Source organism: Helicoverpa zea, chromosome 13, assembly GCF_022581195.2.
Source record: "Helicoverpa zea isolate HzStark_Cry1AcR chromosome 13, ilHelZeax1.1, whole genome shotgun sequence".
Taxonomy (NCBI): Eukaryota; Metazoa; Arthropoda; class Insecta; order Lepidoptera; family Noctuidae; genus Helicoverpa; species Helicoverpa zea.
In genome coordinates, this window is record NC_061464.1 from 870,103 (window position 1) to 898,074 (window position 27,972).

General features: G+C 38.0%; 2 protein-coding genes across 5 annotated transcripts in view; one reads left to right on the plus strand and one right to left on the minus strand.

Annotated features, from left to right (window-relative positions):
* Positions 1–951: 951 nt before the first annotated feature.
* Positions 952–4,671, minus strand: LOC124635516. The gene is made up of 2 exons (XM_047171394.1): positions 4,147–4,671; positions 952–3,609 (listed from the first exon to the last, which is right to left on the minus strand). The coding sequence occupies exon 2, from the start codon at positions 3,604–3,606 to the stop codon at positions 1,285–1,287; it is 2,322 nt and encodes a 773-aa protein (XP_047027350.1). The 5' UTR covers positions 3,607–3,609; positions 4,147–4,671; the 3' UTR covers positions 952–1,284.
* A 7,233-nt stretch (positions 4,672–11,904) lies between these two features.
* Positions 11,905–27,972, plus strand: part of LOC124635511 — a 51,212-nt gene continuing 35,144 nt past the window's right edge. For all 4 annotated transcript variants that reach the window (XM_047171381.1, XM_047171384.1, XM_047171385.1 and 1 more), the window contains exons 1-2: positions 11,905–13,793; positions 20,996–21,152. In XM_047171381.1, coding sequence (XP_047027337.1) covers positions 12,120–13,793; positions 20,996–21,152 — 1,831 coding nt within the window. In that variant the 5' untranslated portion in view covers positions 11,905–12,119. The remainder of the gene's footprint in view (positions 13,794–20,995; positions 21,153–27,972) is intronic.

A 27,972-nucleotide genomic window follows, 5' to 3' on the forward strand; every position in this document is an offset into this window, starting at 1 on the left:
AATATAGGGATTTTTGTGTGTTGGTTTCAGACGCGGGCGCAGTGACATGCCAGCCACGAAGCAGCGCGCGCGCACCTCGCACGCAGCGGCTAAACATTCCAGATTATCTAGTGTGTTTTTATATCTTGCATTCATATTGATTTTTACAATAATATTGTGATATATTTTTACAAAAAATATTGTTTTTTTACAGTCAATGTGAATGCAATAGTGATGCAATGTACACAAGTGAAGTGATAGTGGAAAGTGCAATAAGTGTGTATAAGATGTAAAGTGAGATTGGATGAAGTGTGACGCAGCAGCGTGAGGGATACCCTGGGACAGCATGGTGTGACACCATGGGCATACAAGTGGAGAATTCTGTCAACTATAATAGTAACTCATGTAAGTGTTATAAGTAACTCACTATTGATAATGGCATTTGATTTTAAGTCATACTTGGGTCCGTTTTCACCGGCATCAACAACTTGAAAATCGGACATGAGTGAAAACTGACGTATAATGTTTTTAGTGTCAAATTTTCTCTCATACAGTTAGAATGGTTTAACTAATGTATTTGTTGTAAATTTTTAATTCAACTTTTTCTTATCGTATTTGCTGAAAGTCAGTTTCTTATAGGTTTGACGACCTCTGACATAGACAGTATGACTTAAAGTTAAGTTGCTTTTCAATGAATTTTAAGAATAGGATAAGTTGAAGAGACAAGGATGAATGTTTCAAGGTTTCAAATACCTTTAACAAAAATGTATTCGTCTGTTCACCTAGCAAGTCTTAACTGGATTTAATTTAGTCATGATGTTGTGTAGGATAATTCAAGATTACTTAAAAAACCATTGAGAAATAAGTAACCACAACATTCTTTTCGTACTCATCATTATTAGCTACACCGTATCATTAAAAAGTAGTAGGGTCATTGTCATAAGGGGGTTCAGTTTGCAAAAAATAAAAAAATCTAATATTTTTAAAGAAATGTACATTCATTTAATAAATGAGATCAATTGTAACAATACTAAATAATTGTCTGAGATCAGAATTAAGAAATAACATAGTTATTTGAAAAAAACAGTTTTATAGGTCCACCAAAAAGACACGAGTGTCCACCAAATGTACGCAATGTATAATTAAGTAAGAAAAAAAACAAAATAATTTAATTCTTTTTCGATGGAAATAATCGAATCTCCTCATAAACACAAATAAAAAAAAAACAACCTGGTGTCATCAAAAACAAAATAAAGATAAAATAAAACAACTTGTCCACCGAAAAGATTATGTCTTTTTGGTGGACTAAAAGAATATATCATCCTCCTCTGATGATGACCAAAAACGTTGAGAACGCTTCTGGTGTACTTCTGCTGGTGTTTCAGGTCTTGAAACAGGTGGTGAGCACGAACTGTCAGAGTAAACATCGGCAAACCGAATGCGTTTTCGACTTTTTAGTCCACGCAGGATCTTTGAAGAAGTTGATTTTTCAGGATCATTGCTTTCAGTCTCATCAACTATTGAGCTACAGTTTTTTTTTCCGTCGATTGAAAGGCACAACTGTTGAACTATAGGAGTCCAGTTTGGACTCATCAGTGGGCTATGTAGATTTGAAAAGGGGCTAGGACAACTCTGAACTGGCGTAGAGCGCGAACTGGCAAGAGCAGGTATCTCAATGTGTAAGTTTTGTGGTGGTAAGTCAAGACTTATACAACCTAGATCATAATGAGAACACGACGCACCAGGATTGCAAGTAATACAGCTCAGCCTTCGAAACTGGAGCATTTTGGGATCAATTTTGTCCCATGTTACTTGATGCACTTGCATAGTGCCACGGAAAGGCCGGATAGTGCAGTTTTTAATTTTGACCTCAATTTCTTTGGCCGTAGTATCATCGATCTTTATAACTTCAATTCCTTTGCAGCTCTCATGTACACATTTAATAAATTCATCGATATTGCTTATATCATTTCCTTTAGCTACGTGCTTATCAGCCGTTCGCTTGAGGCACCCTCCTACACCATCAGGGGCCCCTTTACCATGCCCACTCTCGCTAAAGTGCCACATTATATTATTTGCCTGTGTTTCTTCAGCCAAGTAAGCAGCAATCAAATGAAACATGGTCTTATTTTTGTATTGCGTCGAGGGACCATCACTTAAAACGTGGAGACGTTTTAAATTAGGCACTAATGTTTTTATCATTGCAATAATTGGTTTTAAGTGAGCACAAATATATGTAGGGCTATGATTCAAATATTCGCTAACCGTACAAAAAGACTTTGTAACGATGCGTTTCTCCTCAGTATTTTCGTCAGCATAATAGAATACTCCAGTGTGTAATGAAATCTGGTCTTTAGATCCACCAAAATGGGCCGATTGTATTTCTGAAGAATACTTGCAATTGTAATTTTCCGAGAAGTCAATATGCAACAAGCCTTCGCATGCTGACATATTTATTTTAATATTTTTGATGACACGAAACTGATGTAACATATTGCAAGTATGCTTCATGAAACGTTCTATATTGTCCAACAAGTGGTTCATCAGTTGTCTTTTGGACGTATTCACTGTTTCTTTGATAGTCTTCTGGCAAAGTTTTTCGTGACCTTTAATCGTTTGCATAACTTTTTTTGTGACCCATCTCTCATATTTTATTGTATCTGTTGGTGTAAATTGATTGAATGTTATCTTTTTGTGTCTACATATCAAACATTTTCGTTCCAGACAGTTTTCTTTCATGTCTTCACAACAAATGGATTTACACACTGCCATTGCAGAGTTTTCATTGATCATACGGGCATTTTTTAATGATTTTATTATCAACTCCATGTTGGTATGTGTTGCACACAAACAAGTCTCACGTGCTGTAACTTTTGGATTCAAGACCCAAAACGGCCTATATCGGCAAAAAGTTTTATACGACGTATGTAAATTCATCTGAGTCACAAATTTTTTGTGCAGATTGAGAAGAGAATCATTGAGGAACCGGATCTGTTTCTTCTGTTTAAATCTGGTAATAGTTTCTTTTTTTCCAGCTGTGGTACGACTTGATTCGTCACTCAGTAAAAATCTTTGAACTGCGTCACTCAAATCTTCTTTCACTACCTTCGTTTTATTTTTTCTTTCTTTGTTTTTCTTCTTGTTCTGTAATCTACTTAAGCGCATTTTGTACTTAGACAGCTTGTTTTCTACAATCTTCAGTTTAGATTTTAGCATGAGATTTTCTAATTTAAGTCGACGTTTATTTTTCGCAGCTACAGCCCGGCCTGCTGCAGCCCGGGAAGTTGATTTTGATGTCAATGAATTAGCTGAACTTGTTGGAGGGGTTTCATCTGTGAATCGTGCCGTTTCTCTTTGTAACTTCAGTCTGTCTCTACGTAATTTTGCATCCTTTCTCCATTTGTTTCTTAATTGTCTCTGCTGTCTCTCTGATAAATCATTTATTGTCTTAATTTCCCCTTGCGATTTTTTCCTATAGTAGTACTCTCTATCTTTCTTCCGCTTTTCTTCTAACGCTACTGGGTCTTTCTTCATTTTTTCTCTTGCTCTCCTCATACTTAACTTCTTTTGCTCGCGTCGTTTCTTTTTCTTTTCTTCTTCACTCAATTTATTTCTAGTTCTAACCATTGCCTGTGTATAAAAGAGAACGAGCTTGAGCAAAGCAAAAAGAAAGATTTATTGATAAAGCAAAACACGAATATCTCACATTGAAGTCAACCACCAGATGTTAAAAATCATCAGATTTCATCCTGATAATGATATCCAAATGCGATTAAAATGTTTGCTTATACCTGCTTAATCACCCAATTTAGAAACCCAAATTGCAAAAAAACAAACAAGTATCTAGTAAATATTTGTATGTATCAAACCGCTTTCCGAAGACAATATTTTAATTATGCAGTGAAATATCTAGTTTTACTGTTAAAGCCCGCATGCAGAACCCGGTCGAACAAAGCAAAAAAAAAAAAAAATCCATTCGGTAGACATTCGTCTTTTTGGTGGACACACGGCCCACCAAAAAGATGTCCACCGAGTGGATTTTTCTGGCAATTTGTTTCATACCAAGCAGTATTTTGAGGTTATGTTGAAGTTGCAATTGAAAATAGATTAATTACTTACAATTCTAACATATAAAGTAAAGTAATGAATTACTTAGGTTTTACTTACCAAAATCCACAAGGAACCGAAAAGACACACTCAACTTTGAAACAATTTGCGATTTTTAACGAGGAGCAATAACTTCGATCTTGTTCGGCCGGCGACAAAATGGCGCTGCGCTCGATCAGCTGACTATTGGACGCGTTCGAGAATAACGTTCCGTTCACAACATTTTATTGTTATCACAAATATTTTGTAAAAATAAATGTCGTCCACCAAATAGATGTTGCTTTTAATAACATTATACTATACGCTAAAAGTGACTTATTTTTAAGCCATAATGTTTATTATTGAGTTATTGAAGTGATTAAAATGTCTAATTTAGGAAAACATACTCGAACGTGAAGTTTACTTGGAAGGTTTTTATAAATGGTCGAATTTGTATGAAGAGGGTGAGCGGTAACAGTCCACCGAGGCTGACTTTTCTATAACAATTGTGTTGTAGAAAGTTTATTTTTATTTCATCTGTAATTATGAGTATACGTTAATAAATAATTAATTATAATCTTTACTATAAAATAAGAATAAGCTCTCAACTTTATATTAAAATTTTAGATTTTTGTCTGTAACAAAATTTTACGCGGTTATGACAATGACCCAGTAGTAGATGTAACAATAACTTTTATTTTATATAACAACAGGTGTACTATAATTATTTCTCAAACTATATTTACAACGGAAGTGAATAACTAGTTCACTTCAGTTTATACACTTTTTTTGCACATATTGTTATCATTGCTAGTTATTAAAATAATGAACAGTTTCCGTAGTTATTTGACCCCATAATCACAATAAAGTAATTAGCTTAATAAACCTATTTTTACAATTAGAGTGGAAACCTCTTTCTTTCAATTTATATTAATTAAAAATGGACTAGTAGTAGGTACAACCCTGTGTTTATGTTTAAATACTATGTCAAAATACCTATGTAGCAATAGGCCAATGGTTTCGAAGTCGGCCTGGCTGAAGACAGGTCGTAGATTCGATCGTTGCCCAGCGAACTATTGATGTGAACCTACTACACAAGGGGTAAACAAAATGATGTACTGGTAATAAGCAGCCTATAACAAACCTAGCTAAATTATTTAAACATTGATGAGTCTGATAATTGTGTTGGTTAATGATAAATGATACAGTAGTTATAAATATTATAGAGTAATCTGAGACAGATGACCATCTTAAGCTACACTGAAAAATTAGTTTAACAAAACGACTATGAATCTGTCATTTGATCTGTAACGGTTTTATTAGTTTAGACCTAAAATACATTAAACGTTATGTTCTTTGATGTTCAGCTTAGTTAAACTTCTAATTAAACTGCCTTTACGCAAGTCATCCTGTACTGTACGTAACCAGCATTCTTTTAGTTACGCAGACTTTTAGTAATCAGAGTGGGGAACTCTGGTTACTAAACTTGCTCTGGAAAGATTAAAAATTATTTCATGATATTATAAAAAATACGAACTTTTGTCAATTATTTTTATCACTCCGAAGTCAGCCATTGGATGCCTCGTGTTTACGCAAAACTCATTTATTTACCTACATTTTGACTAATTCACGAGTACTTACTGCTTTCAGCAGCTTTCAGCAGCTTTCAGCAAAGGTATTTAGCGATACCTGTAAATCTGTAATCGATGCAAAATATACAAGAAAACATTCATCCTTGTCCTCTAAAATACGTAATTTCTATTCTGAGTAGCTTCAAATATTTTTATGTTATATTTAGTTTAAGTTCAGTGTCATTCACACGACTACACGAACGAATGCGACTATTACTCTCGATTCTAAAATATTGGCGCTCATTTTGAATATGGAATGTCGGTTGTACGGCGGCGCGCGCGCCTCTATTTTCGCTATAATGCTAACAAAACGTCAAAATACACAACTGTAATCTGTCGATGTATGACAGACAATACATTATACGCAGTTTTGGAACTCACCTACAATATACATGACCTCAATTTTTGAATCAACCTTGATGTCAAAACAGTGACGTTAATTGAAGTAAAAAATTATGATTAATTAAAAATAACTACGTTGGTCTACATTTTTGAAAGCTCTATTGACATGAATCATCACACATTACCGGAGATAAAACTTACAAGAATGTCACTGATAAGATTAGAGCAGAAGTATTATAAAAGCCAGGAAGAGATTAGGAATGGCTGACAAATAAACAAGCCACACTTTAATTAAATAACAGATGTACATGAAGAAAGATTTGCAACGTCAATTAAGCAAAAATGGACGGAATTAACAATATCAAAAGTAAAAATGGAATCGAAAGAGAATCAGATGGTTCACAAGACGAAAAAACCAAACAAAATCGAGCGAAAGGAACATGGAGTGACGCACATAAGTCGTGAAGAAAGTGACTAAGTTAAACAGAAATAACTTGAACTAATGAACAAGAAAAATGATGATATTTATGATTAGTTAACTGATGCAAGATTTAAGGATCCGCTCACCGTGATTTTGAAGTGTTTCCTCAATATAGTTGGTCTGGTACTCATTACGGATACGACGATCGATTGAAATCTTTGCTCTTGAGTAAATGCCAAAATCAAACAAATCTTGAACAGTTTTAGATTTAACAACTTTGACACAAACTGGGAATATCCTACTAATATTATAATCGCGAAAGTTTGTAGGAATATATGTATGTTTATACTCTTTCATGCAAAAACTTTTGGATGGATTTTGAATTTGATTTTGAAACTTTTCTAGAAACTGGGTTTCTTGTAGGTACATCTTTATCATCAGAATAATATGGGTAGTATCAGAAGAACATATTTTATCTAGATGTGGGAATTAGGTCCCCTCAGGAAAGGGTTAATGTAACCGATCAAGTAAGAATAAGCTTGGTTTGCAAAATGTATTTTCGTTACCTCTAGATACCGGCTTCTAAAGCTATGCTATGTACTCAAAGGTATTTTTTTTTTACTTTCAGAGTTTTTAGAAGTTGGTTTTATTTTTGTAATACGTTGTTTATCTCTCTAGCTAGACAATAGGAGACAAATATTTGTTCTGTATAGTACCGCTTTTACTACAGAATATTTCGTCTCCAACAAAATAATTGCGACTGAATCATTTATCTTTTTCGTTACCGAATATATTTCTCTCTCTTAATATAGGATTCAGTTTCATACTCTTTCAGGCTTATTTCAGTTGAGTATTCACTCTGCCGACTAAACAGTCGGTCGAAAGTTGGTTAACAATTTTTTTTTTTAAAACCCAACCATGTTTCTTCCAACCAAAGTTTTCAGCCGGTCTGATACCGGCTAAATACCCTGTTCTTTGTAATGTGTGTATCACCATTCATCTTCATACTTATTCATATACCCAAACAAACCGTGTCGGCCGACTAAAAGTTCGCAATGTGTGAGACCGTACTGGAATTTGAAAAGAGGAATTTTGTTCTTTTTGCTGTTTATCTTTTTGGTAAAGTTGAGAGTAAGATTTTATCCAGCGTCATTTCATATACATTATGTTGTGTAGGGTTTAATGAATGGTCTTTCATATCGTGTTTCTAATTTATCATTTGACTTTAGATCTTTGGTTCGTCAAGCCTTGGTAGTTATATTTATTATCTTGGATTTAAGCGTATGTGAATTTTAGGTTTTTTATTAAATTCTTCATCTGGTTTAAATAAAATCTTTTCAAATCTTGTAGGACTGCATGATAAGTTTGCGGGAAACCGAATGCACTCGTGAACTCGTCATAAATAAAAATACGTTCTGACCAAATTGTATCCTGCAAATATCAGATCTGATTTGAAATTGAAGTCTCTGTGTAAACGAAGAATTAGAGTAACAACGTCCCTTTCAATTATAAAGTTTAGTTCCACCAGTTCATAATTATGCAAAGATTCTATTGAAAACAAAATCAGTCCAAGAGAGTTTGTTTGAAAACATTCCTGCCTCACTATTATGCTTTCTGATTTAATAGATTAAATAAAATGTTCAATGCCATCGGAGGCAGCTTCTGGCATAATTTGCTGAACACAAATATTGCTCCGTAGACCGAAACGTCGTGATTTATAGAGATTTCTGAGTAAAGCAGATATCGTCATCATCACTGGCCTATTTCTTGTTGATAATATCAACTTGTCGGTTTTCCTTTACAAATTCTTGTTTTTCGCCTGTCGAGTTTTTAAACACAAGTTATGTGTCCCCCGGGAGTGTTCAATTTTTATTTAGTCCGTTTTGTAATCCCTTGGGCGTTCAATTTTTTAGGCCAATTTATTAAGTGTTTTTGTTTGCAGTTCTTGTAACTCTGAAGTGGGTACGTCGATGATTTGTTATTTTTCTCTTGTGTTAAATTCATTGGTTTTGTATCTTATTTCATGTAGATTTCTGGAATGCTGTATTTTTAGACACTTTGTGTATTTGTAGGCAAGGGTAAACGACTACATAGATTTTATTTTTTATTTTCAATAGATACGCATCTTATCATTGATAGCTATAGGCCAAAATCATGATTTAAGTATTCCCTATTGTTTTTCATGCGATTGACGCAAATGGTTCCCCGAAGCGCAGCCAGGTATGTTGGCAGCCCACCATTGCCATTGTAGGCCATCACAATGCTATATCAATTATGGAATCGCAAAAATTAGAACGCGTGATACAATGTGCCCGCGCATGCCAAAACTTCATTATAAACCAATTGTTAATGCCTCGTTAACTCGCATAATGATCGATACTGTGGCATGTACGAATTTGTAGTTTACTGCAACTTAAGAACTAAAATGACAAAATTATTTGCATTCAATTTTGTGATAGTAAGAATATAAATGTTGTACGCCGTAGTGTATTTACTAAAATACATTTTATGGCGTAAGATTTATTTTTACAGTCCAATATAAATACGAAGCTATTTAAAATAAATTTATTTCTATTTGCAATCGATTGAAGTCCCGACATCTAGCGGACAGCGCGTGAACTAAAATCTGCATTATTCGATTCACTCCCGATTTTCACGGGGTGTAATTTGGCAAGCTTTCAATTTTCCTCGTTTACGCCGCGCTCGCTAGATGGCGCTACTAGTGTTCACGAAACGCTTCCAAATAATTTTGTTTATGTTATGTCGTCAGTTTATTTTTAAATCGGAGCGTTTTATAAGTGGCCTAGGAAGTTATGTATGCCGCGGCTTGCAGACTGTGCCTGCGGTGCAATACCGAGACGTTTTCACGCCACCGACACTTTACGCTAACATTTTATTGATTTCACTGAGGCTATAAAACTTTTTTTTCAATCTGTTTTGACTGAACTGTGGGAAAGTTTTGAAACGAGCTGGTAGGCGTGTAGTAGCGGAAAAGTCATTTAGTTGGCAGCCGAGGTGCTGCGACGAGGAAAGAATTTAGAATTGTAGGCCACTTATACTGAAGAATTTGTTTTATAGTGCAGGCTTAAGAATCTTCAATGAATTAGGTAATAATTGTGATGGAGACTTTGTACCCAGGCAGGGTGACGACCTGTAATATTTTGAACATGATTGACCTACAATTTTCTGCAAGACTTTCTAGAATGATCTTTGCACTCAATTTAGGAAAGATTATATTATCTTTTATAGAGATTGTCTACGTCATGATTAAAGGTGTATTGCATTGTTTTTCCTTTGCTAAGATAACTAGCTCTAATTTATGACTTTAAAAGCTTTAGAGAGGGTTTCTTCATTTATAAATTCTTGAACTATTTTAATATAATGAAGTAGGAGATAAATACATAGTGGTTTTTCACTTTGAAGGTAAACTTTTGATGTTTTCTTAAATTCAAAGGCCCCGCACCACAGCTCTTTCACTGCCCTCCATTGCCCATGGCTGTTTCAGACAAATCCAGGTCAGGGAAGTACCAATGTAACTTCTCTAAGTTATATGTTATATATGTAAGGTGAAGGAAAACATCCTGAAGAAATCTAGACTTTAAAGAAGAAGACTACAGAAACTACAGAAACCATGGTGATTAACGCCTTCCTTTTTTTTATGAGAAAAGTCTGTGCCCTGCAGTGGGACTTACTGTCTCACTGCAGGCTGATGATGACTAAATTATTGGAAGAATTCCGACCCTCGGTCTAGCTTTCTTCATAGCATATTCTTGGTTAATGTTGTGCAGCTGTAAACTTATGACTTATAATTATTCACAAATATTTAAATTAGTAGCAATGTCAACAGTTTAATTTCATTTTTTATTATGAAAATCTCCTTATGAGTTCAAGTGGGGAAGTTTGCCGATGCCTTTCTGGTCTTCTCATGTTGTGTAGAATCTTTATGATAACTTGTTGGAAGGAGTCATGAGTTATAGGATAGAAGTGTTTATACAAAAAAATGTAATTGATTTAAAAGGATTCTACTAAATATGAAGATGATAATATTACACCACTGTAAGTTTCATGACTATAGTGTTTGTATCATCAAGCCAACATCATGTTGACCAATTTTGGTACCTCTCACTACAAAATCCTGGCACATGAAATATTTGCTAATTTGTGCGAATATCCCAATTGATTCGATGACCGCACCCAAATTAATTATAATTACCGGTCACTGCCTCGCTACCTTAATTAACAGCTGTGAGTTTGTCTGGCTCATTTTAGCGACATTTGCAAATTACTGTTGCTCATTCTATAATAAAAGCTTGACCTTCACTTACGAAAGTATTAGCGTTTACATTCAAATTTTCATCTAGAACATCTATTTTATTTAATCTTGTAGTTTCAGCATCGTTGGTAGTTTTTCTTTTATTGTCTTTTTCTTATCAAAATTAATTTTCTTCTTGCATTATATGCGTCTCTCTCACTCTTGTCTTTTGGCTAAACGATTGTACCTAGATAGTTATTATTAAAACTTGGCATAAACACTTATCATATTTATTTCGAAAATATGTTCGTGATTTAATGAAATATGCATAAAGTCGTGGTGGCCTAGTGGGTAAAGGACCAATCTCTCAAGTATGAGGGCGCGGGTTCGATCCCAGGTCAGGCAAGTACCAATGCAACTTTTCTAAGTCTGTATGTACTTTCTAAGTATATCTTAGACACCATTGGCTGTGTTTCGGATGGCACGTTAAACTGTAGGTCCCGGCTGTCATTGAACATCCTTGGCAGTCGTTACGGGTAGTCAGAAGCCAGTAAGTCTGACACCAGTCTAACCAAGGGGTATCGGGTTGCCCGGGTAACTGGGTTGAGGAGGTCAGATAGGCAGTCGCTTCTTGTAAAGCACTGGTACTCAGCTGAATCCGGTTAGACTGGAAGCCGACCCCAACATGATTGGGAAAAAGGCTCGGAGGATGATGATTTAATGAAATATGCAAATAATTTACCCTGATGATTGAGTACCGTTGCCTACATTGCTGGGAGTGCAACTCTCAACTATTTGGATACGAGTGAGAAACGAAAACATTCACAGACCATTATAAAAACATGAACAGGTGGGTGTAGCTTAAAGGTGTTAGAAAATAAATAAAAAAAGTACTGAAGCTTTTCCAGTTCAGTTACTGAACGTTTGAACTGATCTTTTATAAAGAAACGAGGCCAAGTTGAGGCGGACACAAGTGTGTTCATGATTTTGCAAGAATTTGTTTGAAAGAAACTGACTTCGGTTATTTAAATTTATGGACCCTCAGGGACCCCTAGGAGTGCATCCATGAACGAAATGCATCGGAAGTATGAGCCATGACCATCGTCAATCACGGATGCTAGGGCATGTCAGCACATAGGTCAAGGCGCGCGGGGCGGGCGGCGGGGCGGCGTGGGCGGCCGCGGTTTGTTTACGGGCGGGCCGCAGTCCCGCGCCGAGCCGCCGCCAGCGCCGGTCCGCCGCTGCGCGAGCGCACCCTATCCAGTTCACGGCCGCTCTATAACCGGACGGCTATTTCGGCGCATAATATACCGCACCGTGCGGCGTAGTGTTCAGTTTCGCGCAGGCAGGTGCGCGGGCCGAGGTCGGCATGCCGCGCGGGCCCGCCTGACCCCATGTGACCGCGGCCATGGAGCGCCGCCGCCGCCCCGCCCGCCTCGAGCCCGCGCCCGACCCCATGGGCAAGGTGGCCCGTCGGCGCGACAAGCCGCGCGAGCGCTGGCTGCTCACGCGCAAGACATGGAAGTACATGTCGGACGCCGGCCGCCGGCTCATCCCGGACGGCGCGCAGAACCGGCCCGAGGACGTGCCGCGCCTCGAGGCCTACTTTCAGGAGGTCTGTGCCAAGGAGCCGCGCTTCCTGCTGTGGCGCAAGAGCTCGTACCCGGGCGCGCTGCCTCGCCCGCGCCGCAAGAAGCGCTCCCGCGGCGGCTCCGTGCGCGCGCGCTCGCCCGCCGACGACGCGCCCGCGCCGCCGCAGCGCCCCACCGACCTCTACATCGGGCACACCTCGGGCGGCCGCTTCGACATCGCCAAGCTCCGCCGTGACTTCTTCGCGGCGCCGGGCCCGGCCGCCTCCACCTCTAAGTTCAACGCGCCGGGAGCGTCGTCAGCGCAGGCGCGAGGTGCCGCAGGGTTCGGGGATGTGAGCCGGACACTGCCAGAGGAAGAGGAGAGTTGCTTAGTTGATTTATTGCGCAAGTACCTGAAAGTAGAGGATGATTCCGGTCCGACGAGACACTCGGACACGGATGAGCTAGTTCGCTCTTTAAGGAAGTATCTTAAGCAGCAGTCAGAGCGGGTCCCCGCTGATGCTGATTCCAACCCCTCTCGGGAGAGAACCCTGCTGGAGAACCTCGGCAGGTACTATGTACGGTCTCCGAACAGGGATAATATAGTGCAGGACCTATTGACCGATAGGAATTTATTGAAAAGACTGTATCATGACCTCCGCAAAACCAAGCCCTACAGAGGCGCGAGGAGCGGAGGTAGTGGTGGTGCTAGTGGCTCCGGCGGGTATGGACCTAGTGGATTCATCAGTGCCCTTAACTCTAACTCTAGAAGTGTTCCGCGGAGTCGAACTGTTGGTGTTACGCGTTTTAAAGATGACGAGGACTCGTATAGAACACCGCCGATGTCCCCACCGCCACTTATCGAGGTGTTCCACGAGTCACTGGAGGATAAGTTCGTGGAGTGTGGGACGCAGACGCATGCTATTCCAGAGGAAGTGTTGCAGGAGTTGGAGCGTGCGTACCGGGAGAAGCTGGAGGCGCAGACGGCGCCCACCAGCCCGACGGGGCCCGCGCCCGAGCGGCCCAAGCCGGCGCGCCGCCGCTCCAGCGTGGACCACGACGACGTGTCGCAGTCCGTCAGCGACACCATCAAGCGGTACCTGAGGATGGCGCGCAAGAAGAGCGTGGACGCCGACAAGGCAGATCGCTTCAAGCGTATAAACTACGACAAGAACTTGCGGAACATCAAGCCTCGGATGCCGAGTGACGTTGACGATGATGGTCCGCACAAGGGTTGTCAGACAGACGAAGGGTGGATTTTGACGTACCGTGACTTGCAATTCGCGTCGGTAGCGTCGACGCCGACGTCGCCGCCGTCGCCGGCGTCGCCTTCGCAGTCGCATTCGTTCTTGTCGACGTTGCTCGGGAGAAGTGCCCCGACGGTTGCTCCTCCGGCAGGTGGCATGCAGAAGTCGCGGTCTTCGAGCAGCGTAGTGCAGAGCGTGAGCAAGCGGCTGTGGCGCACCCGGAGCCGGAGCTCGTCGCGCGTCGCCGCCACATGGACGCCTCAGGTCAGTCGCATTATAGTGCTGTGTGTCTTGTTAGCATCCCTAACGATAACCTTAGTTTTGATCTGTAAATCTGATGTTAGTAAGCATGTTTGCACCACGTGTTATTATAGTTCGGCCATTCAGAGAATGCGTTCCTGACACGTCGCGATTGAACTGACGACGTAACTTTGCAATGGCGTTGCAGTTACGATAAAAATATTTTTGCTGGTTGTTTACCGTTTTAACAATTGAGGAGCATTAAAACAACATTATTATATCAATAATCAATGAATGTTATAATTTTGTGCCAAACTGAGTGTCAAATAACTTGGTAAACAATATTTTTCTAAATCTATACTGCGCTATTACAAGGTTATGTCAGCGGTTTATATTTTGTAGTGCTGTGCTAAAAATAACAGGCAAGTATCGTAATCTGTTCTTATACAGTTATAATATAAAATAATACGTTTTGATTTTCTTTTTAAGAATTGGAAAATAATGGACTATAAGACTTAATTATAACGTTTATGAAATATAAAAATAAAACTATGACCAAACCGCATTTTTATACTTAGATTAAAAATGGTAACCCCAAATGGCGTTATGGGCCGCCATTTTGTGACGCTAAAACAGTCGTCCGTTGTCGTTTCGTGCGCATAGACCACGTTTTTCAAGTGTTTTCGATCTGTTTTTATTTGATTACCCGGCTTTTGTTAGACCGAGATATCAGGATTGATTCTGTTATTGATAATAATATAATTATACATGTAGGCGAAGATGATGATGAAGACACCACCTCCTCAAGCAAATCGGAGTCTGATTAATATTCTGTTCTCACATTCAATTCAATGTACTTGTAACAAAGAATAAATAAAACAATTTTATTATATGAATATTACCTTTTTTTGGTTTCCACTTAAATAACTAAAATATAAAACAAATGATTCCGCCAATTTAAAACGAAAATAATCTTAAAATAATGCGGCGGTTCATTTTGAAGGAACGGTAACGAACTCAGTGTTATGTTGTGCCCATCACTAGTCGTGACTAACTGATAGGTGTCAGGAACGCATTCTCTGAACGGCCGAAGTATAGTTTGAAGCAAACGCGGTCCGCGGATCCGTCTTTCCGTTATGCTTGTTATGTGCATGGATTTCACGTTCTAACCTGTTTTGTGAATAAAAGCTTTCTAAGAAGTATTTTTATGGTCCGTTTTAGATAGGATTAGGGTGTGAGTATGAGGTTGTATCTACATAGAGGAAGGTGCTTGATGTATGCCGGTTAATCGAATCCCGCTTATGAAAGGACCAGGTATAATCCTTCAATGTCTGTTTGTTTGTGCATCTGCATAATTTAGGCATTCTTCGGGGAATTCCTGCTGAACATTGTACTGAGAATTCGTGGCTATTGTACGTAATTGGTTTCGTGCATATATTTAAGACAAGATTTTGCTTTCGTTCTAAGAATGTTTGGAGAAATGACTGAATGTTAATGCAATGTTGCTAATTACAATATTTGTGCATACTCAAGCGTATTTTTCATCTGTGTAGAGATAGAGATACACAACGTAGCTAATTAGTTTCTTAGGTGGAATTGTAGTCACTTAAAAACATGTTTTTGTAACATGTCAAAACCGTGACGTTGTTGTAGTTTGTAAACATATAACTAAGCTTTTATTGAAATTTTATTGAAATTTTTTTGAGGAAAGTGTGGCTGCAAAATTGAATTTTTTTTAGACAAGTGTTAAACTGACGTTTAAAAGTTTTTGTGGTAAGACGGTGAATGTTAATGACCACGTTTTGCTATTCAATCTAACTTATACCTATTACTCCTTTTTTCAATTACGGTATATTTTTTACCACATACCACACAACTTGTTTTAGTCTGCTGAATATGTGGTGCATCATAAATTATATGGTAATTCACTCTGCACTCCATAACGTTTGGTTTCAGCGAGACGCGTAGGATTCAACGATCTCTTTGCGTTTGATTCGATAAATGCATTTTCACTTTTCCTGGTTTTTGATACTTCTGATGAGATGGCGCTATTTTTATTCAATCTTTACTTATCTTCGCTGATAATACTAAAAACGCGAAGAAATATGGCCTGTTATGCTTTTAAAGTAAAATGGTCTTAGATGAATTCTGTTCATATAAGTTTTTCGGCAAATTGATCGATCATCTTTTTGTTATATATCTTCTTGTTTTAGAGCATGTTTCTTATATTATTTTGGCCATGTTCCTTATTTATATGTGATATTAGTTTTTTACGGTGTACCATTACAATTTTAATTGCATAATTCTATCTTTTGCCATACCGTTCAATTTACATATTTGGCGATTATTTTTTACCGCTTCTGCGTTCCGAGATCTTTGTAATGTATTATGTTTATTTTAATTATGTTATTTATACGTACATGCTATTTATTTTGGTGGATGCTTTCATTGAATTCGCTCGTTTATATTGGGGTTACAAACCGATGAGAGGAGACGATGCACCTGTGCTGAAACGCCTGAAATTCAGATAACTCCTGTCATTCTAAATATACCCGAATATATTTACACGTTCAGAAATAACCTTTTATATTTATCCCAATACATTTAGACTGAAAACCTTTTGCTTCACGCCTTTCGTTAATAAATATAGGCTAAGCCAGTCTGGTAATTTCGCATTCGCTGCCAAGCAAGTTAAGAAACCCACCTGTCGTTTTTTCTGCCTTCCTAGTACTGAATCATACGGTGCATTAGTTTTTTTCTATTTATTTTTGAAATTTCGTTAGTCATTTGAGTTATTTTCGTCATCAATCAGTCATATTTTGGTAGCACTTATTTTTGTTGACGTTTAATCTAGCACAGCTTGTGGTGATTTCTTTTAGACTATCTTTAAAATAATCACAAGAAACATTGACCTTCATAGTTCGTCAAACTAATGTAGTTGATTAAAATAACATTAAAATAATTGAAAAAACACACGATTGGAGTTTGTGCGTCAGAGACTCAATGACACGCAGATAAACCTTGTACAAAAGGAAAAGATTTAGGAAAATGCTGTTTTAAAAGACAGAAAGCTAGATAGCCAGTAAACTTTTTTTATAATACTTTAATATTGCTCATTTATTGATTATATTAAATTATCTCTTAATTGAATAAAAGTTATTGCAACCTATTTTCTTTACTGAATTATCGTGTGTACCAATATTTATTTTGAGTATGCAAACTTTTTGATAACAATTTTTATATCAAAGCATTTTATAAGTTGTTTATATTACAGTTCAGATGAAGAGTTTAATTAAATATAGGGCTTAAATTAACAAATCTCATGTTTTTCTTTGCCCTTTGTTTCTACTACATTTTTTGCAACTGCATACACTATCATCGACCCATCTTTCATATCTTCAGCTTTCTAATTACATAACCCCCTAACAAAATACACCCCACCTCACGCGGCTTCGCTCCTCATTTAAAACTGAACTATCAAAGAGTATCGTAGGCGTTCGTGAGACACAACACATATATTAGCAGTCTCTGACTCACTGTATCGAGGTGACAGAACGACCGACGGATAAACTTCTCGTTTATCAACGTTATATAGAATAGTGTAAGCTTGTTTGTAAGAGGTAAATCGTTTTTATAGGTAGCATCTGTCTTGGTTTGTCAGTAGATTTGTATTGGGTTTGAGTGGTTAGTGAATGTATGCTTTCTTTTGTTTTTTTGTTAAGATTGCCTGTAACAGATTGGATTGAAACGAGTAGGTATGACTTTATATAGAGATTTTTTCGAATGGTTGAATCGGTATAATAATCCTTTCCCTGTATAAAAGCTTAATTTTAGGTACCTACTGAGCTTTGTTTCATGACATTGTTCTAACAATTTAGAAGTCCGCGTTCGAAATTGAGTTCCTTATTCTTCTATCGAAATTGAGTTAATTATCCTTATATATATTATTGAATACAAATAAATTTTAATTTTAAGTAATGCTGGCACGTTTTTCAATAATTTTTCAAATCTTTACGTTAATTTATTTGAAAACATAACATTTTTGGACCACCGAAACAGAACGTAACTACGAGTGAAATCAGTAGTCATTGTTAGGTTCATAAGGTCAGTTAAGTATATCATTTTAATAACAAAATACATGTGTTATATGTAATCTAATTTATTCATATGTATAACCATTAATACTCTTGCTAACAATGTATTTATATTTTTATGTTTCCTAATTACAACCTTGAATATGAAGTGCGAAGTTAGTACTACTTTTATATCTATGACAAAATATGTATTTCTCTCGTTTTTTCGCCTTGAAAACGTGTGATATTTTCTTTAGATATATATTCGCTTTTTCCTGTTGTTTATTCCGATTGTATTAGTAATTCGACAAGTGACCCATTTAGTGTTGTTTTCTTAACATATGTTGTTTTATATATCGTGTTTACTTTGCTTTGTATTCGTTTTGATGACCTCTAACAAGGTAGTCTGAATGCCATGGCATTATTCTTACTGTAAAGTTCCGGTAAGTTTTCAGCGCTTCCGTCTTGAAATTATCTATAGTATCTAATATTAAAGCCGTGGTGGCCCAGTGGGCAAAGAACCAACCTCTCGAGCATGAGGGCGCGGGTTCGATTCCAGGGCAGGCAAGTACCAATGCAACTTTTCTAAGTTTATATGTACTTTCTAAGTATATCTTAGACACAAATGACTGTGTTTTGAATGGCACGTTAAACTGTAGGTCCCGGCTGTCATTGAACATCCTTGGCAGTCGTTACGGGTAGTCAGAAGCCAGTAAGTCTGACACCAGTCTAAGTCTGACACCAGGGTTGAGGAGGTCAGATAGGCAGTCGCTTCTTGTAAAGCACTGGCACTCAGCTGAATCCGGTTAGACTGGAAGCCGACCCCAACATAGTTGGGAAAAGGCTCGGAGGATGATGATGATGATCTAATATTATAAAGCTGGCGTGAATGTTTGTTTGCTTGAACGCGCTAATTTTAAGAACTACCGAAACGATATGGAAAATTCCTTAAATTGCTAATTAGCCTACGTATTGATGGAAACTTTTATTCGGGAAAATTGATGCGGTTGAAACTACTGTTGTAAGCTATGTTTATCAATATTGCATCTATTGTTTTTTGTGTGTATAGTGATTGTGGTAAGCTTCGGTACTAATGTCTGTTTTGTTTGTTAGCCTAATTAATGTTTGATACTTTAGACTTTAGAAGACTTTTATTTGATTTATACTGTAGTTTTGAATGACTGACAATAACAATCCGCTCATGTTATCTTACCTACTGTAATTCCTCACGGACCTCTGTTATTTCTTGATACTTTCTTCTCCCATACAACTATTGATTGATAAGAGGCACGACTTCTAAAATTGTTATTGCTATCAAATTGCATCACATAATAATAATAATAATAAAGCCCCGCAGGGCATCTGAGGCGGATGACGGGGAGTAGCGACCCCGCGGGGCTATATATCCGAGTGCTCCAGGGAGAGTATACTGTCCCCCATCTCCGGCTTGCCGGAGTGAAGCATGACGGGGGATAGGTCTCCCGCCTCTTGGCTTGCCTTCATCGGCCGGTCAGAGTGGAGTCGCTAGAGCAAGGTTAGTCCTGCTCGGAGGGTAGGTGCCTCGTGGTAAGTGGCGAGTGGGCCGGTGATGCTGGACCCACAGGGAGCGCGTGATCTGCGTTTAAAGTCCGCCGAGGTATCCTCACCCTTCTCAGCCGCTCATGTCCCTGTTGCCCTCTTGTTGCTTTTCAGTGACTGATTCCCGGGGGCCCAGTAAGTGAGTTGGCGAGTCTCCACCTGCCATTTTAACATGTATTTAATACATTGTCATCGGCAGGTGCCATAGTTCCCGTAGTTTCCCCATTCCTAGTCCATTAGCATCCCATCACAATAGCCCAAGTAGTTTTCATCCATAGTTAGCAATAGTTTAGCACAGAACCGGGGATTGTCCTTGGGTACATTTCTATAGTGTATACAGGGATAATCGTCGGTTTTGTGTCGCCATTTCATTAAAGTTGTCTCAAAAGGGCTTCAGCGTGTTGGCTTCGGCCCCACGTTCGCCTTCCAAAAATCCGGGACTCTGTAGTCCCGTGGTCGGTGAGAGACATACAAGATAATAATAATAATAATAAATCATTTATTTCAGGCCTTTACACCCATATAAATTACAAACAATACAAATGAATGAATTAAACTTATCATAATAAAAATCAATAATCAATAATAATTCATCACAATACATACAGTTACATTACAATAATTACATTTAAATTTCTCACATTTATTAAAATAATATTTTTACATTATTCAGCAGATGAACCATACAGCAATGGTTCACGTACTGACAGTCAAATCGGTCATCTTCACACTTTTCGATTTACAGAGTAGTATTTACAGAACTAATATGCTGTCACATTTACGGCACTACTCATCGTAATACACTTTAGTGGTTGTTTACACTTTTAAATCCGTTTTATTTACACTGTGACGAGAGCAGGAAGCTTATCGTGACCTTGACGACAATATGACTAACTTCTTTTGATATTTAACACTTTAATTACACTTCTACAATAGTGACAACAGCTCACGACATTCAAAAATGTTATGCTTTTGTGTGTCATAATCTTGGTATATTATCTGTTTTCATCATTAAATATGCTTCAGTTGTTTACTATATTTATGTATAAATTGGTTTTCGTTATTCATTGTTTATGTGCCATCATACCTACTGCTCCTTAGTGCTTTGTGCTTTTATTTCGTAGACAGTGTTTGATTTCAATTGCATGCATTTCTATGTAATAACTTCACACAGCGTTTCTTCTGGTCTACTCGTTCTAGCAAACCGTACCAAATTGCATACGAGCTTCTCAAAATTTCTGTGAAATTACTCAAACATATGCTCCTGCCGAATACACGTGTTAACATTTTGGTGAAATCTCTCATATTTCGTATAACACTATCATAGCTCTATGATGATAACATCACACCGCGTATCCTATCACTCACATCACCTGTGTATAGTATCATAACTTCATAGCATCTATGTGTGGCAAGATTTTGTGTGGAAAGTCACTCTGTCACAGCGCTTGTGCATAGTATGATAACATCATATCCTACCTACTAACCTTCCCCTGCGTATGGTATGCTGATGTCATAAATGTACTCCATCACATCCCCTGCGTATGGTATGATGACGTCACGCGTTATGTGCAGGGCAGCTGCTGCTGGGCAGACGGCAGTGGGCGATGCGTGCGCTTGACGGACACCTCGCTGCTGACCCTCAGCGAGGTGGAGCGGAGAGCACTGCAGCAGGCCGCGCTAGCGAGGCTGCAGCAGATCAACCTTGGTACTGCTATCAAGATACCCGAGGGTGAGTTGTATTTCTATGACTTCAATACAGACACACGTAGGCTTTGTCGCAAGGTATCGACGTTCAGATTTCTCCGGCAATCATTTGCATGGTTGTCTTAAGCTAGATGGCAATGATAGCCATTTGGATGTTTAAATTGTTTTTGAGTGTGATTATAAATTGATGAATCTAAAAAACAAAAGAAAAACAATAATAAAATAGGCGTACCTGGACAAGGCGTGAGTTCGTCTATGTAATAATGTAGATTGCTATTTTTCCTATTTGAATCTGTGGTTTTTAAAACTTTTATATTACAAGATAGATCAAAAACTATACTCGCATATATTTTCTGTTTCCATTAATTAATGTTAAAAAATAACGTGTCTAATAATATTTGCTTTTACTACCAAGAAAACTTTAGTAGCCAACTTTCTTTCTTTTCCGACTTCAAACATTTATAAATATTCTATGTAGGTGGTTCCCCTATGTTTAGAGAATTATATCATCTTTATTTTAATAATATTTTATATAAAACACATCATAAAGAAACATTATGAAACTCTTTAGACGTCAACTAATATTCACGTGTCCTATAAAAATGATATTTATTAATTGGTCGATCTGCAAACCGTAATATAATTCAAGTTCAAAGGGCCGCTAGAAAGCGATTTCTCCGTAAATCCCTTTGCACGTGATAAAGAGTAGATAAATGGAAACTAGACGTGTTTAGAGGCTGAGAAAAAGCTTATAGTTGTCTTTTAATAATATCTTATAATGGCTTCTACATGAACCTGATAACTGATAAAGTTTTAGATATGAGAGGTCTTAAGATTACAACCATTAGCTGAGTTTGTAGGGTTGCGTTATTTTTCTACATAGACATGAAAATCGAATTGAAGGAAAAGATGAATTTCAGTCAGTAAGAGTCTGACAATCTTTCTTTTCCGCACTTACGGATTGATGTTTAGATGTTTCAACCCCAAGTAAATATGTACAGTACACGTGTTTCTAAGCCTACATAATGCACAATTTAAGTTCGAATAATGCCTAACATTCCGGGATTCGAGTTAAGATGAACAGTTCACGAGTGAGAGTAGACGTTGTTGAAACTTGGTCGCATGCCAGTGCGATTGTTTGTGATCGTCGAGTGTACGATAAGTGTTTATTGTAGGGTTTAAAGGATAAACACTATACATTTACTTATAATAATAAATAATGTAGAGACATTTTTTTATCGATGTACTTTCGCTTTTGTGAAGTCACACTATCCCCGGGCAACATAGGTTATATTTTATCCGGATTCGAGCAGTGGTCTTCTTGGGACGCGGGGAAATATTTAGTACGTGATATGTCGGACTTAATTAGTGTTAAAATTAACAGCTTTGAGAAAAAGCAAAACTTAGCATGACTTGCTATTTTTGCCTACGGTTTTTCCCCTGGGTTATTTTAGCATTGTTTAATATGTTTAATCTCCCGTGTTGAGCTGCACTGATCTCCATCACCGACTTCCCAGAAAGGAGGAAGTTCATTGGGATCCATTTTGAGAAACATACCTTATCATTTTGCGTATTGTCAATACCCCTCATTTACTTCTCCGTTCCCTCTACTGTAGGTTAAAGCTCCATCTACGTAAAATGCAATCTTCCCCCAAGAATCCCCCTTACTCCAACCATTTCCCCCTCAGCCCTGCACCTATGACGAGCTACCTGCAAGTGCCGGAGTGCTACAGGTGACCCAGTCCGCGCTATTAATATCTGACACACACAAGACATGTGCTATTCTCAAAATGGCCGATTAACAAATACGTATAACGAGCAGGGAAACTGCAGAAGTCTCAGAATTACAATAATAGAATGTAAGGGAATGTTATCTGCTAGCTGTTTCAGCAGCGTCTTGTGGAAAATTTTTGTTTTACCTGGATAAAATATAGCTTATATCATCCGGGGATAATGTAGCATCCTGTGGCGAAGGACATATTTACAGTAGTTTTGGAGCTCTTAGGGTACAGAAAAAGCCCTTTTATTAATAGTATATATTTGGTTTTAAGACAGTAATTCTGAAGTTAGTTTCTCTGTTTCGTGAGTTTCTCTGTTCTTCAGTTTGTTCAGCCTCTAAGTATTTCCAAGCCTTCCAACTTTTAGAAAAAAATACTGGGTACTATATTTTGAAAGTTTTTGGACGAAATTAATTCTTGAACCAAATCAAAAAGATCTATTATTTAACGTAGGACAAAAAAATTGGAAAAGCCTGTTTTCCTCAAACCAAAAACTGAATAGCAAAGACTGTATTTTCATTGATCGTTTTGTAGATTTTACCTAAATATAGAGACAGACCTCCACCCTTCATTTCATGACGATTTCTTTCCACGTAACACCGAGTGATACTTCTCTCCCAACCTACAAATACGTTGTAGTCGCATGCGCACGCTTCGTTACGCAAACGTGACGCGCTGTGACGTCACGCCGAGACACTACAGGGTGATGACAAACGTGTGTAAGATTATATCGACATTAAATTGCTTTATTTATGTGACGACTGTAGTTTTTTTCGAAAATAACAATCGGGTTTGGTGATAGTTCAAATGGGTTGTAAAATTTTCTTTTTTTATTTAAAAAGTTAGGTGTGAAGAAATATATTTGAAAGCGTTGTGACGGGAAGTAGTTTTTCAGAATTTGTTATATTTTTAGTTTTATTTCTTTGATAACGGATCCTCTTATTTCATAAGCAGTCAATATAACTGTCTCGCATTACAAATCTTGTCTACAGCATGGTGTTTTTTGTTTTTGTCTATGAGTAAAATAGACATTACGTTCCACTTAAGTTCGTCATTGAAGATTAACATTTTAATTTATCTGGTACTCATAAATCTTACGACCTAGAGCGGTATTCCCTAATTGCAAAAACAACTACTAAATCACGCACATTAAACTAAGGATACATATAATAGGATGTGACCTTGACCCGCCTACAGAAACATTTGGCACAACACCAAAGATGACAATTAAAATATTTTTCCTGACCATTAAGAAAGCCCTTTATTATTTACTCACTAACTCATTGAGACTTTTGTCTGCCACTGTACTTGACAGGACCGAATTATGAAGCTATGAAAGTATTTTGCTAGGTATCATTAACCTCAGATTTATAATTCAGATTTGGAAGCCGATCCCAACATAGTTGGGAAAAAGGCTCGGAGCATATATAACCTCAGATTTATAAGTGATTCAAAAACAATCATAAAGTTCGACAATTAAATAATATCTCTATTTTTTTGCGATTTTGCTGTAATTAATTCCACAGATTTTTTTATTATACTACGCTAAAATTATTTCTTCAAAAGCCTGTCTTGTGTGGGTTCCTTTTCTAGAGGCCTGGGCCCCCATGAACCCTGCCCTAAATCCGTCCCTGTCACTTGGCACCAAGAAATAACTCTTAGAACAAATCACATGATCCCTTTGTTATGTTAGATTATTTTTGATTAAGAATTTAAGTGTAGGTGTGGTATTATATCACTGTCCCGAGTTTTGTGGGAGTCGGTGTAAACTTGTGTGGATGGTGACACTTTCTGTGGCATTCCTGAAGATTTTGATAGTTTTGTAAACAGTAACGATTGTATCTTATCATGAAACTTAGCAAATTACTACAAATCGCATATACACATGCATTTACAAAAAAAATCGTGTTAAAAATATAAAGCTGAAGAGTTTTTGTTTTGACCTTTCTTGAATCCGCAAATGTCAGGAAGTAGTAAATTTTTTCTTCCACTCTTGGATCGCTCATTCATCGTGGAAAACTATACATATTGTCAGAATGAGCATAATGGTTGCAATCCTTATCTGATGTAACGTGAGATACTCTAGCTAGTGTGCCTATATACTCGGGCTTTTAGCTCCTACGATTATTGTCATCTCGATAGCTGCTGCTAATTATATTTATCTCACTACTAAACGTCCATATCATTATACTCTTTCAAATTAATGTAAAAGATGCTTAATACGACAGTTATTCACAAATATTATGATCATTCGAAGTGGTTTCGTACGCCGAAAATAATTGTGATTTTATTGTCCGTCCGTGCATCAGATAAATAATAGTAGATAATCGTTGCTGCTAAATTATTTGGCGTCTGCTCTTTCGTGTAGCATTTGGGTTTTCCGAGGCTATTTTTGTTTGGATTATATTTAGCCTTGTTACCTGGACGCCTCATGTTGATGTCGTGTCCAAAATAGAGATTGTTTGCAACTGATAGCAATATGAAAGTTGTGTAACTGACACTTATCAAATGCAAGAAAAAAATATGTCAAATCACTGCTTATAAAATAAAGTCGCTTTTTCTGTCCTTGTGATCCTATGTCCCTATACGTCTCTTTGAACGCTTAGATTTTCAAAACTACGCGACGGATTTTGATGCATTGAGTGATTGAAGAAAAAAGTTTAATGTATAATTACATCCATTAAATAGTGGGGAAATACTGTTATCCCGTGCGAAGCCGGGCGGGTCGCTAATATGTTATGTAGGGGTTTCGAATGTTCTGTGCAGTTGACAGCTGTCAAATTTTAAGACAAAATAGCATGTTTTGTACAGACTGACATAATCGTCAACAACACGAAAAAGAGATCAGATTAGACCAGGCAATATCAATCAAAAATATCCAACTTCGTTCTCTGTAGGCGCCAGAAACATTTACATCCAAAACCAATAAAACAGCTTTCAATCAAAACTGAAAGGAATTCACAACTCAATTCACATCAACATATCATTTTGTTAACATTTCAATGCACAATGAAGTCAGTGCATCATTCATCTGACAGTACGAACCTCGTAGATCTTCTCTCATCACAGGCGAGTTGTACCTACATATCTAGCAAATATCTATACATATAATAAATCTGTAAAAAAACTGTGTCTGTACATTGAATATATTAAAAAAATAATAATTGGGTGGGGTTTAGAAACAGTAATGGAGCACAAATCCAAAAAAAAAAATTCTGTCTGTATGTCTGTATGTCTGTATGTCTGTTTGTTTGTACACGCTAATCTTCCGAACTACTGAACGGATTACAATGATTTTTTCTTTGTTGTATCAGTATTAAGCCTGGTCAACATATAGGCTATAATTTATCTTCGAAACTTGAAGACCTGATGCAGAACTCCAACAGACCAACAAAACTATAAGAGATACAAAAATGGTGCCGTGGCAAAAATTGTTTCATGTGATGAGCATTTTCAGCTGAGATAATAAATTTTAAGATCTGGAACACCTGATGTGGAACCCCAAGAGCCCAGCTTCTCTGTACCATATACAGGTATGACGTTTAAGCAAAAGTTGTTCAATTTGATAAGCACTTTCTATTGACTTATACAAATTGAAGATCTAAAACCTGATGTGGAACTCCAGGGGCCCAGCTAGACTATAGCATATAGAGGTATGACGTTTTAGCAAAAGTTGTTCAATCTGATAAGCACTCTCTATTGACGTATAAACATCGAAGATCTGGAACACCTGATGTGGAACTTCAAGAGCAATACTACACTTGAAATGTATAGAAATGAATGTTATGAAATAGGTATCAAAAAAAGTAATTAGTCCGTCTTTTAGATAACCTTAAAATAATGGACACGTATTTTTCTTTTCTCTCTCTCACAAACAAATAATAACGAAGATACAACAACGCTTGAATGTCGTGTTAAGTCACTGCTTAGTACAAATTTTACATACCTAGACGTGGCGTCACGAGCCCCCACTCTCCGACTTTGTTGCGTTATAATAATAATAATAATAAGCCCCGCAGGGCATCTGAGGCGGATGACGGGGAGTAGCGACCCCGCGGGCTATATATCCAAGTGCTCCAGAGAGAGTATACTGTCCCCCATCTCCGGCCTGCCGGAGTGAAGCATGACGGGGGATAGGTCTCCCGCCTCTTGGCTTGCCTTCATCGGCCGGTCAGAGTGGAGTCGCTAGAGCAGGGTTAACAGCCCACTCGGAGGGTAGGTGCCTCGTGGTAAGTGGCGAGTGGGCCGGTGATGCTGGACCCACAGGGAGCGCGTGATCTGCGTTTAAAGTCCGCCGAGGTATCCTCACCCTTCAGCCGCTCATGTACCTGTTGCCCCCTTGTTGCCATTTAGCGACTGATTCCTGGGGGCCCAGTAAGTGAGTTGGCGAGTCTCCACCTGCCATTTTTACGTGTATTTATTACATTGTTATCGGCAGGTGCCATAGTTCCCGTAGTTTCCCCATTCCTAGTCCACTAGAACCCATCACAATAGCCCAAGTAGTTTTCATCCATAGTTAGCAATAGTTTAGCACAGAACCGGGGATTGTCCTTGGGTACATTTCTATAGTGTATACAGGGATAATCGTCGGTTTTGTGTCGCCATTTCATTAAAGTTGTCTCAAAAGGGCTTCAGCGTGTTGGCTTCGGCCCCACGTTCGCCTCCCAAAAATCCGGGACTCTATAGTCCCGAGGTCTGGAAGAGACATACATTTATAATAATAATAATATAATCTTTATTTCAGACCAATGTCCATACATAAAAACATACAGAAACCAGTTTACAAAATTTGAGCACGTATAAATGCTTTCAGGACGTTTGAGTCTTGCTTTTCCGCAATAACCTGTAGGATGCTGTTGGTGCTGCTCCTGACTCTGTTCAGCAATGATGCGAGCCGCTTGCGTATTATAGCATGGAAGCCGTCTACCCTGGCTTCCGCAAACATACCGGAGGCACTGCAGAAACGGGGCAACCCCAACAACATCCTAAATCCGTTATTATATTGGACACGTAGGGCATTGAGCGTTCTCTGTGTATATCTGAACCACAGGCTGCACGTGTAGAAAG